At 43.9% G+C, this 13,161-nt stretch overlaps 1 protein-coding gene across 1 annotated transcript in view; it reads right to left on the minus strand.

The window, feature by feature from the left end:
- The window catches only part of hhip (hedgehog interacting protein), a 38,799-nt gene extending 25,891 nt beyond the window's left edge, over nucleotides 1-12,908 (minus strand). Inside the window, 3 exon segments of the mRNA XM_084318314.1 lie at nucleotides 1,254-1,398; nucleotides 7,939-8,131; nucleotides 12,174-12,908. Of these exon segments, the coding sequence (XP_084174440.1) occupies nucleotides 1,254-1,398; nucleotides 7,939-8,131; nucleotides 12,174-12,470 (635 nt within the window). The 5' untranslated portion in view covers nucleotides 12,471-12,908.
- Between the last annotated feature and the right edge of the window lie 253 nt (nucleotides 12,909-13,161).

The raw sequence follows: 13,161 nt of genomic DNA on the forward strand, positions 1-13,161 counted from the left end.
TTGCCAAATCACCACAGTTCACATTTGAACGGCTAATGTAACTATACAACCACATGAGGTTATACCAGGAATAGGGCAGCATGAAAAGATTTGAATATGTCTTAATGCAATTTCCAAATCGCAAGGCGCTGCAAGATTTGATAAAGGAAAAATGTGTAACAGAAATGTATTCTTAATTAATTATTGTGACGCTGCAGTGAAGCCCTGGCCTACATTACAAATTATTAAAATATGAAATAAAAAAATAATTCCATAGACATGTCAACAGGGTCGGGTGGGGGATTTCTACTGAGACATCAGTGTGATGCTGACTATGGCCATGTAGGTGAACATGCTGCACGTAAACCTAGCTTCTGAACCCCCAACCCTACCATCTTGCCTCAGGGAAAACACAAAGATAAAAGACATCCCCTCGCAGAACAAAGGGGCCGATGTGCTCTGTGATGTACAGACATTTGCAGCGAGGAAGGCCGCCCCGAATGAAGCAGGATAAGCATTTTCATTATGCAGCAAAGCTGGGCAAATGCCCTCCGAACAAACTCTGGGATCAGAGAATATAGGCCATGTCACAATGGACCACTGAACTCAGATCAGTGGAGAGAGGTGGTGTAGGGGGGCACTCTGGCCCAGGGAATATAGGCCATGTCACAATGGACCACTGAACTCAGATCAGATCACTGCACTAGGGTCTACACCTCTGGCTGCATGAAAAAAAACAGAACTGGTTTATCTGTAGGGAAGAACCAATACCTTACTGAACAGTATACATTTTGGACCATCAGTTTGGGGTCATTGGACAAAGATTCCAAGATATATTCCATTAGAGAGATCTAACACGTGTCCAAAAATCCAGAAAATCAAGTAATTTTGCTTTGATTTCTGCACTGGACTTGGTATCAGATTTTAGTATCGAGGACATTTTCCAATACCAGTAGTGGTATCAGTACAGCCCTGTTTGTCTGAACTGCACAGTCTATTTGAAGGGAGACATGTTCAGACATCCAAAATACATTGGTAAGACTTTATTTAGTCCAGAGGGATAAGGTAAGGGACAGGTTTATAAACAACGTTTAAGACACCCTATTTATAAGATGTAGAGTCTACAATCGAATATCAAAATAAAATGTTACCATACATTTGAATATCAGACCAAAGCTGCTTCAAAATAGGAACATGTGTGCAAATTGAAACAATATTTTCTAAATGTAATATCCAAGTGGAATAAAGACGCTTTAAATGACAGGCCACAAAACCTGCTGATATCCTCCATTTTCTCATCTCCCAAGTAGTTGGAGTCTTGCCCGCGTGGTTGCTTTCGTTGAAAGTCTGGAAAGCAGGGGCTCTCGTCTTGCCTCCCATAGTACTGGCAGAACTCATCCACGTCGGCTTGGAAGAGCTCTAGCAAACACAAGAGAGACAGAGATGTTAGACGGAGGATCTCGTACAGTCATGAATACTATCATAGAGAAGACCTCTTACTGGCCTCAGTAGATCATGTCATATACATGATATGTTACATGTTTCGCCTTCTAAACCAGACGAAAATCCCAAACCATTTACATAGTCCTTGAGTTAGGTTAATGATGTTTCATTTATGTGTGTGTGTGTGTGTGTGTGTGTGTGTGTGTGTGTGTGTGTGTGTGTGTGTGTGTGTGTGTGTGTGTGTGTGTGTGTGTGTGTGTGTGTGTGTGTGTGTGTGGTGTGTGTGTGTGTGTGTGTGTGTGTGTGTGTGTGTGTGTGTGTGTTGGGTAGGGAGTTCCACATTGATGTGGCATAATTGCGAAACATGTTTAGTCCCTTGTTTGAGCCGAATCTGGGTTTAACATGATTTGTTGAGCTTCCTCTGGTGTTGTGGTCGTGGTATTCACTGACCTTTGGGAAGTATTTTGACATGTACATGGGTACCTTAGTCATATAGTGTATCTTGTAGACCAGGCCCATTGCAAGTTGCTGTACTCTGTCATCTACTCTAAGCCATCCTAGGTAGTCAAAGTGGGCAGGGGTGAGGTGGGTTCTAGGGGTAAGGTCAAGTAGTAGTCTGACCAGTTTGTTTTGTGATGTTTGTAATCTTGTTTTTAGCGCCTTTGAGGTGCTTTGGTACCATGAGGTGCAAGCATAGTCATAGTACCCTTGAATGAGTGCTCCTGCCAGAGTCTTCAGGGTATTCTTGTTTACCAGAGAGGAGATCCGGTACAAGAATCTAGTTCGTTGGTTGACTTTTTTTATTACCTTGGATGCCATTTTGTCACAGGAAAGATTTGCCTCTAGGATGGAACCTAGGTATGTAATTTCATCTTTCCTTGTGACAATATTGTCACCCACTGTAACTGAGAAGCCGTCGGTCTTGCTGAGTTTGTTATTTGATCCGAAGAGAATGGACTCTGTTTTACCCAGGTGTAATGATAGTTTGTTATCAGCGAGCCAGGTGCAGATTCTGCCGAGTTCTGAGCTGAGGGTTTTTTCAACTTGTAACTTGTTCTTGTCAGAGACCAGCAGGGCTGGGTCGTCCGTGTGTGTGCGTGCGTGTGTGTGTGTGTGTGTGTGTGTGTGTGTGTGTGTGTGTGTGTGTGTGTGTGTGTGTGTGTGTGTGTGTGTGTGTGTGTGTGTGTGTGTGTGTGTATCTATCTGTGTGTGGTTGGAGTTATGCTAGATTGGGCTGAAATTAACAAGATAAACTGGGGTGAGCCAACTGTTGTCAGATCAGTTCCCCAGAGTTTCCCAGGACACTACCACTCACCCCCCACTCTATGCTCCATATTGCAAAAACACTGATTCTCACCTGTATGTCACACTCCAGTGTTAGGGTTCGCTTCCTGAGACAAATGTTAAATTCCCTGACATATCCATTACCTAAGATGTATGTTGCTGGCATGTCAGCACTGGTTTGCAAAAGTTCAAAGGGAATTAATGTTTTAAATTTCTTTTTGTAAAAATGAACAATGTAAAAAGGCCACAATTTGATGCAACAAAGTTCTAAAAAAAACTGTAGTATACACAAGGAAAGTGAATGAAGACCCGGACTTCTTTGGAGAAAACAAATATTGAATGATTTAAGAAAGCGGTGAAAACCTTTTATCTTACATTTTGGTGATTTTACGTTTTTACTTTAAGTTCACATGGTTCTCAATGTTGTGACTAGATTTCATGACCCAAAGGTCCTGAAACCCATCCAAAACCCAATGAATGCATGGGTGTGAAATGTGAATCTGAAAATGTGGTTATTTTTCTTGTTGAAAAGTTGACCCATTTGGAGATACAATGTTTTCATTATTTTTTTTATTTTTTATTCATAATGATCCAAAAACATAGTTGATTTGACATGGCTAGTCCATAGTGTAAAGCCCTCATGCACACGTCTCTACGATGGCTCTGAACCACACCATTGTTTCCTATGGGATGCTAGAAGAACTTCTGGATGTTTTTGTATTATTCAGCAACATATGGGCGCAGCATGTGAAAATGAAACGTGAGAGACTAATACAACAATCAACCTGCTAAAATTGATGACCCGTGATTCCAGGCACACAATCACAGTTTTCGGGGTGAGACATATTTCTTTCCTCGCAAAGCCAAATAAAGAAATTATGTTCCCTGATTGTTGATTGGTTGTAATTCTGCTGCTCTGGTTTGCCAGTTCAAACTGAAAAAATGCCTTCACACACCCCACACACACACACACACACACACACACACACACACACACACACACACACACACACACACACACACACACACACACACACACACACACACACACACACACACACGTGCACACACACACACACACACCTTCAAACTTTATTTCTCTTGGACCTGCTGGTTTACCTAAAAAGCGCTTCGAACGCCGGAGCAGGACGTGATCTAAGTAAACATGGCAATCAGACGCAGCCACTCTGCCTGTCTGATAGGTCCCCACAGTCACAACATTATTCCAGGGTTCAAGGAACCCCCACCTCTTCACCCCACCTCCCCTTGCTAGCAGGCAAAACCACAGAGGGCAAGAAGCAATGCAGGCAGTGGATCTTACAGGCCCTCTGCGACCTAAAAACAACCTGGCCAATATCGCTTCCCTTAGCTTAGCCAAAGCCTCAGTGGGAGGAGGAGAGCAAATACACCAAGTGATAAAAACACAAACAGGACTCCGTATCCCCTCCTTTCATGTCTTCCTCGACACCCAGCCCCCCACACCGACCACAGGGGCTGACCGCACCAAATACTGGAGGTGATAGGATATCCCCCCAAACATCTAAACACAACATGGACATCAAACACACACACACACACACACACACACACACACACACACACACACAGGCTATACCACCCACCTACTTGTGCCTGCAGTTATCTTAATCATGCTGGTTAGGGACCTCAGGTGCCAGATGGGGGTGGGAGGGTGGAGGGTTGAGGAAGAGATGAGCAGAAGAGAAGAAGAGACAAGAAAGGAGAAGATAACAGAAAAGAAGAAGAGATAATAGACAAGAAAGGGGAAGAGAGCAGAAAATAAGAGAATATGATAGACAAGAAAGGGGAAGAGAGCAGAAAAGAAGAAGAGAAGAGAATAGACAAGAAAGGAGAAGAGAGCAGAAAAGAAGAAAAGGAGAGGAGAAGAAAAGAGAAGACAGAAGAGATGAGGGAAGATAGAAGAGGAAAAAAATAGAAGACAATGAGAGAAGAGAGGAGAGAGAAGAGAAAAGAAGAGAAGAAAAGAGAAGAGAGGAGAAGAGAGGAGAAGAGAAGATGGAAGAGAGAAGAGAAGAAAGGAGAAGAAAAGGAGAAGAGAAGAAAAGAGGAGAGAAGGAGAAGAAAAGAAAGGATGAGAAAAGAGGAGAGTAGAGGAGAGGAGAAGAGAAAAGAAGAGAGGAGAGAAGAGGAGAAGAGAAGGAGCATGGAGGAGGTGCTGGAGGAGGTGCTAGAGGCCTCTAGGCTACGTCAGGCCAGTAAAGGTCTTTATGGAGAGATGGGGGCTAAGTACACGAGCTAATCAGGGGCCGGTGGCTGGTTTCACTGGAGCAGGAGGATATTTAAGGATGCAGTAAAGGCTACTGTTACACCTTAACACCACTGGTCAGCAGCACATCCAGAGGGAAATCAGAGTGTCCCTCACTTCAAAACAAAAAAATAAACTGTAATCAACGCTAGACGTAACTGAATCCATGATGTTATCAATATGGCCTCATGCGGTTTAACACAGACTGACAGTCATGAATGATATAAAATGCTGAAATCTGTATCTTGGGAAGATGAGGGTCAACTTTTCAAGGAAAAACAAACCAAATGTTCAGATTGACACCCATGTTTTTTTTTCTTTTTTATTCTACAATGGGTTTCACAGTTCTCATGAAGAACCATGAAATAACACTTGTGCAGCAGCAGCAAAAAGGAGAAATATGAATATATTAATAATAAAAAAAAATACAAACATTAAGTAGCAAATAATGGAACATTCCCAAAATATGTAATCATACAGTACACCTACAGGCTTAAAATAATGTGGAATCAACCTTTCTCTGTGGCCATAATTACTGTATTTAGAGAGTGATCGCCAATCTGGACATGTCATGGTTAACTGCATCCATATATTAACATATGGCAGAAAGAACAACAAAGGCTGTCTCTACAATGTCCCAGGCCTGAAGAAGAAGAAGAAGAAGAAGAAGAAGAAGAAGAAGAAGAAGAAGAAGAAGAAGAAGAAGAAGAAGAAGAAGAAGAAGAAGAAGAAGAAGAATAAGAAGAAGAAGAAGAAGAAGAAGAAGAAGAAGAAGAAGGAAAGAAAGACAAACAGAGAGACAGAGAAAGACAGAGGGAGCGAGAGATACAGACAGAGAAAGCTAGAGAGAGAAAGTGAGAGACAGAAGAGAGAGGGAGAGTGAGAGCAAGAGTGAGAGAAATGGAGAGAGAGAAAGAGAGAGAGAGAGAGAGAGAGAGAGAGAGAGAGAGAGAGAGAGAGAGAGAGAGAGAGCTTCGTCCACATCCCCCAGCGCTAAAATTCTACTTCCATCTGGTTATCTTCCAAGACAACCTGGGTGGCCCACCCAAAGTACTTGACATCTTGATGCACTTCAGCAGTTTTTACATACCGTACACACAACCTTTGTAGAAAAATAAATGTGTCATTCGTCACCACATATGCTGATCTGCGGAGGGCTGGGTGGGAGAAAGGGAGGAGGGGTAGGAGGAGGAGGAGGAGGAGGAGGAGGAGGAGAAGGACGAAAAGGGAGAAGGCAGGGTGACTTCTCTTCTTTGGCTTCTTCTCTTGAAAGCTTTAGTTTGAACTCTGTGAGTCCCCTCACGTCTGTCAGCTTAGTAGGAAATAATGTGACCACTAACATCCCTCTGTATCTCTCTCTCTTTCTCTCTCTATATATCTCTGTCTATGTCTCTCTCTTGCGCCTATCCTAGATAAAGAGCTATTTGTGTCATGGTAGTAGCATGCCATTTGCCACAGCACTACATCGCCATTTAATTTACATACAAAAGATGGGATGGACCAAGATGTAATGTTTCTGCTATTTGCCTGGGAAGGGGATGGGGGGCGTTGGGGGTTGAGTGTATCATGTGGGTGGGTTTGGGTTGCAGACAACATATTGTGTTTGAAACTGTTCTCTGTTTTGCACATCCCGGCAGATGTAATCAGTTTTTTTTCCTTTTTTCTCTGCGACAGAGATAGGAAGACGACTTGGCTGGAGGAGCCGACGCAGGCGAAAGCCGTTTGATCACTTGTGGAATGCACTCTGAAGGCACAGGTAGCTGAGATCTAACCGCCCTTCAAAGGCAATACTTCTGAAGACCACATGCTTTCAAGGTGGGGTGGCGGGGGGGTTAGGGGGGTCAGCAGGATTCCTATCACTTCACAGTACCATCATATCCACAAGGAAAACTGTCAAGTCAACCGGTCTCTTCCCCTTAGTCTGCCTCCTCACGGTGGGGGGTTGCGATGGGGGGGGGGTCCGGATCCGGTGCCAGCGAGGCAGTGCTTAGTGCGCTTCTTTGTGTTTACGTTCCGTCGAATTTACCAGCCCAAGGAAAACAAACTGATGATGTATGACTGGCATTTTTTGGAAACGATAGCCTGTGTCTGAGCTGGGTTGTAACCCCCCCGTGCACGCGAGAATGAGGCGAGGTGTCAGGGGCGGTCATGTCTAGACCATAGCTGGGGCACTGTACACATCCCCAAACGTAGTGCGAAGTGAACACCCAGGGGCAGGTGTATGACTGAGCGAGTCATAGAATCATTCATTTTGCTACAGTTTGCTGGCCCATCAATTAGGTCAGTCAGGTCACACTTTTTGGTGTGTGTGTGTGTGTGTGTGTGTGTGTGTGTGTGTGTGTGTGTGTGTGTGTGTGTGTGTGTGTGTGTGTGTGTGTGTGTGTGTGTGTGTGTCTTTGTATGCATTTCATTGATTAACACATGTAACTTTCACACCTTTTTCACATTTTCACTATTTTCAAATCCACGTGTGAATACCTCAAATCCCTACAAGATTACACTAAAGATAAACCATGAAAAAGGCACGTGTTTTCTACAACTGCCCAAGGGAGCTAATCTTCCTACACCTGGTACCTTAAAAAAGAGCCAGGTTGAACATTGTGTCTGACAGGAGGGTATCGTAAAAAAAAAAAAAAAAAAACAGCACGACTGTCGGCTTGCTGATTACCAGACCTAGAGTGTGCTGACTAATTAGCAAACAGCTGTGGTGTCTGCCTCAAAACGATGAAGGATAACATATCACTTACTGCAAATCACAATGTATTGGTGAGTGTGTGTGTGTGTGTGTGTGTTATATTATGGTGTTTGTCCATGTCAATGAAACAACACAGCCCAGCAGGTTACACATAGGCTAGGACATAAGCCATCATCATCATCATCATCATCATCATCATCATCATCATCATCATCATCATCATCATCATCATCATCATCCTCTGCGTGGCTACCTGGTATGTGACCCCGACATGTGTAGTAGAACTCGCGGCAGTAGTCCTGGCAGAGCCGCGGGAGGTCTGGCTCCCTGTACGGCGTCTTCTCCGTGTCCAGGGAGTGGAGCAGCACCTGGGCGTTGGGGGAGCAGCGAGCACACTTGATCTCCTCCAGGAGACGGCCACACTCAGTGTTATTGGTGGAGAAAATCTGGGGACCACACGCAACAAGGAGCAAAAAGCCTGATTAGAATTCTAGACTGCTAACATCCACACATGGTTATAATGCTTAAGTCAACTCATTGGCAACTTTGGCAACTAATTGATTTAGCAGATTTAATTGACACATCTGTACATTTGCCTTTCCCAAGTTCCGATAACACAAAGGGACCTCTTTAAATCCAGTGCCTAGTGCCTACCTGAGATGTGCTTTGAACTGTTTCAAGAAATAACTCTTCTTAGTCAACTAAGACCATAACAACTGATCAGTCAACTAATCGACTATAGAGGTCATCATGAAGCTTAATTAGCTGACATTTTGTTGATATTAACACCTCAAGTGTTACTACAAGTCACTGATGAGTTTAGATCTTGTGTATTATCTTAAAAGCGTTAATGGCAGGATTTTATGACAAACTAATAAACTAAACGTTGAATGATCCACCAGGATTCGTCTTCTGTGGTGTAAAAGGCTAAGTTACCTTCCACCGACTGACAGACCCTCACCAATCTGATTAATGATCCATCAGAGAGGTTCCCCTTTCATAGAAATAGCTTTGTTGTTCCTTTCAAGCAATATTAACTTTGATAACTAGAGAGTTCCTAGATAAGCATCATTTGAATAAAAGCACCTGCCGGTATGAATAATGTGTGCTGGAATTTATAGTGACCGGTGATATGCTGCTTTTAGGCATTTTATCCGTCCATTCCAAACTGAGTGAAAGAGAAAGTGAGGCCTCAGCACAACATTATGTTTACAAGACTCTCTCTGGCACAGACTAATGCACACATGTACTGCGAGCTCTTCTCTGACTTGTCGCTGTAATAATAATGACAATGCATTTTGTCATAATGTATTTGTCACACCCCCAATTCTGGTTGCCATATTGTCCATATTGTTTTCTTGTAAGTCTGAGTGGAGGATGAACAGAGAGGAGATAACGCCATCAACGTTGTCAGTCAGATTTAGGAGCGCTATGTGCACTGCGATCATACTCACACAACTGCACTCAATTGCACTGTGTTTGTTTCACCCCCCCCCCCCCCCGATTCTGACACAGGGCAATGGTCCCCTCCTTGTTCTTCCTTCAACCATCTCCTTTCTAGGATTTTAAAACAGAGCATAACATGACATTTCTATGGGACTATAGGGAGTTGAAGCTGCAGATTATAACAGTAAAGTCATATGGGAAATGGTTTGTCTGTGGACAAGGTGAAATAGAAGTGCAATGAATAACATTAGTCAAAAGTGGGGGAAAAAAGAAGAAGAAAAGAAAACACCTATATTTTTAAACTTGGATGTTGGTCCTCTCACCCAGTGTGATTTCTTTATAAAAAAAAATTTTTTTTACCTAAATTCCCAAACAGTTAATTTACCATTCACGTCCGACAGACTCAGGGTTCCTGAAATGGACAGAGTAAAAATGAGGAGCTTCGAAGTGTTACTTAGGGTCACTAAACAAAAGCAAACAAAAGATGAATCCCTAAGAAATTAGCGGGATTATTTACCTAACAAATTAGCTGCAATAAAACACAATGTAATCTGTCCCAGCTCCAGACATGTGCTGTTTGGGCAGCCAGGCAGGCAGCAGGCTGGTAGTGCTTGGCTCTGTGTGAGGTCCATGTGTAAACACCAATTTAGAGATGGACGGGTACATCATTCCCGCTCTGGTATCAACAAATTAGCAGTCTGTCGAAGTCAATTAGACCGGCAGACCCAAGCCCAACATATGGACACCTTATACCTCTCTCTTGGGCACTAACTGAAACAGAGATTTCTTTTTGTTATAATTATATGGCCTTTGCTTGGGCCTTCGGGGTCCACATATTCTGCCAGTTTATAACTGACAGGTTGTATCAAGAAATGTGTAACCCACGCACTACTTGTCTCACCAGAGCAGGCTGTTTAAAGGATGCAAATGATACCAGTGATGGTAAGAACAACTGAGGTTGCACAGCTCAGCTCCAAGTTGAACCACATTTAGCTGTGGCCCATTTTCCTGCCTAATTGTTGACATTTTTTCCAAGTAAACAAACAGACTTCAGGTCGGCTACTCTCCAACCCCTATCCCCTCTCTGTCTCCCTGCTGCAGGCATGCCTGTCCTCCGGCTCTAAATTGTCCATTGATTCGGTGTGCCATGGCCTGGCACAAGGTCCGTGGTGAGGAGCATTTGTGTGCTCTCAGCCATGCCCTGTGCCCATATGTTGCTGGGATGGGCTCCAATGTTGCCATCATCCAAACCAGAACAAGTGGACCTTTGTTTGTTGTGTTTTGCTAAATTTCACTACGTTGTTCCTCAAAAGCAGAGAGAAAATGACAACAGGGCTTGATTGCGGCACCACTGCACAGAGGATATATTAAATAATGGAAAGCAGGTCATGCAGATGTGCCACTGGTAATCAGACACATCAACAAACCATACCACAGCACAACATAAAGAGAGTTGTCATTTATTGTACTTTTACCCAGTACCTCCAGGCAATTTCACACAATTAAAACGATAATTTCCTAAGCCTTTACAGCTGATTGCTCATCAATAAGGCAATACCTCATGGTGGGAGAGCAGCTGCTGACTTATTCCTTTAAGAATTACTTATTTCTTTTGATAGGATCAGCAGAATGGCTTTTGTCAGTGAACTTGCTGGAACAAACAATGCCACACTTGGGGGAAAAAATAGCTTGTCATTCAATCGTAAACAATCTGTGAGGCTGTGCAAGCCTGATATGGTCTCAACAGATTCACAAGGAGGGAGAGAAGAGAAGGGGGGGGGTCTGGTGTAGGCAACACTAAGCTTTAACAAAACACTTGTCCTCTGGGAATAGGTGTAAGTTGGTTGGCAGGGGGATATAGTGAAGGACACACAGCCCTCTCAAAGGCATTAACACTTGGACAGGGCTGATGACTGGGGGAGAGTGATGTTCTCCAGCTTCACCCATTAGTGAAACTAACAAACACAATGGTGTTGTTGTTATTCTTTTGCTATAAGCAAAAAGGGCTCCGTGTGTGGGCAGTGAAGTGGGGAGGAGGAGAAGTCGAGTCGGTTCCATTCAGTTTGCCCCTCTTATTTGCATGACTTGAGCAAATTAAATGATGCAATATGGCTTTTTGTCGCCACACACAGTGAGATGCCACCCAGCCACTGAATGATTCCAGCAGTGGTTTACATGAGAATAGTCGGGTAAGGTTCCGTCGCATTTTACTGGCAACTCGCACATAATGCAATCTGAATGTCTCCGATTCCCTCCACATACACGTGCAAATAGAACCATAAACGTATAGTTACTATGACATTTTGTAGCGTTTTATTATTTGATTCGAGGCGGTCCAATGTAACGGGCGACGGCGCATGCTGCATAGCCTATAACACGTGCAGTGCTGTATATTATATCGGTAAACTTGGTTCGATATAAATAATAACAGTAACACATTGGTCTACGAATACCAGCGCACGTTGCAAAGAGAACTAGCGACATTGTAAAGACGGTATACATCATGACCTAGATAGACAGCAGATAATGTAATGAACTATACGCGCAAGACGCACGGATGAGGTGCCGACACGTTGTGTGTCCCACGCCGCTCGGACGTTAGCAGAGTAACCATAAGTCCATAACCATGGCAACACTGAAGCGCCTGGACAAGCGCTCTCAACATCACAGCAGGTTGGAGAATAATAACAAAACGGGAAACTAAAATGCAATAAGCAGTATGTATTTTTGTGTTTGTTTAGTTGTTTTTATGAAGGTGCATGTGCTACTAATTTCAATTAGATAATGGGAAGCAGCTCAAAGACAGACTGGACAGAAGAGAAGTCTGAACTCTATAGGGTCCAATGTTATATTAGGTAAGTATAGCCGTAGTAACCATGCCCATGCACAATAATAAGGGCAAATTCAGCTGTCAACAACACGGCGGAATGACAATCAAAAGGCTGTGAATACGTGTCCCAGGGCGTGTTGGCAGTATCAAGTATAAAGACGGTTCCCCACCTCCTCTCACAGTGAAAGCATGCAGCGTGCTGAACAACATACCCTGGCGTCCCGCCGGTGCAGGATCTGATAGGCGGCTCGCCTGGTGGGACAGCAGGACACCCGAGGGTATAACCTGTGACAGACCTCCCCGCCGCTCCCGCTCCCGCTCCCGCTCCCGCTGCTGCTGTCCACTGACAGCTTTCTCTCCCGTTTCTTCAGGCGCTTGGGCATGCTCCCGTCGTAACATCTCCTTCTCCTCGGGCTCATCTCTCCTCCCTTGTCACCGAATTTCGCATCTCCACATTCCCACACGTTGACCGCGATGGCCAAAACGAGCACAAATTGCAAATGCTTCATAGTTCAGAGGAGATCAGGGGGGGGGGGCAAAAGTTCGAACCAGGATAACCTACTTAATAAAAGCCAGTCCCTCTTATAATAACCAATGCGGTGAACCTGTTTATTTTTTTTATTTTATTTATTTGGTTATAGATGATATGTATAGCACACACTTGGCTATCAACAATTTCCAATTAAGCTTTTTTGTTGCACTATGTAGCCCAATTAAAGTATGCCTAGTTTGAATTATTTGCTGTGAAAGAAAGTTCTTTACAATAAATTAAATGAAAGTGCTGGTTCAGAGATATCACAACTCGGGAAAAAAAAGAAAAGCCCAATACAATGTCTCTTGATGAAAACCAAACACCGTGAAACGCAAAGAGCTGTATCGTCCCTTCAGATATAAATTCCGTTTCAGCAGCACAGTGGTGCATATGGGGGTCAAAAGTAAAGCACAAAGTTGTCTCTCACTAGGTCCTCAGAGCGCTCACATGTTTTCCCGTGCGCCCTCTCCTCCTTCTTTTTAACCAGCGCGCGAGAAGAGGAGCGAGCACGGTGACGTAGGTGCCGCGCGGGGACGCGCATGTGAGCCGGGAGTCGCGTCCACATTGAGGGGGAATGATTAGAGGTCTACCTGTCAGAACAAGACGAGGTGGTGTCGTCACCGTTGCCGTAGAATCGAGGAGGTGAGTTATAGCAGAAGGGGGGGATA

The sequence above is a fragment of the Notolepis coatsorum genome (assembly GCF_963971535.1).
Source record: "Notolepis coatsorum genome assembly, chromosome: 7".
In the NCBI taxonomy this organism is placed as follows: Eukaryota; Metazoa; Chordata; class Actinopteri; order Aulopiformes; family Paralepididae; genus Notolepis; species Notolepis coatsorum.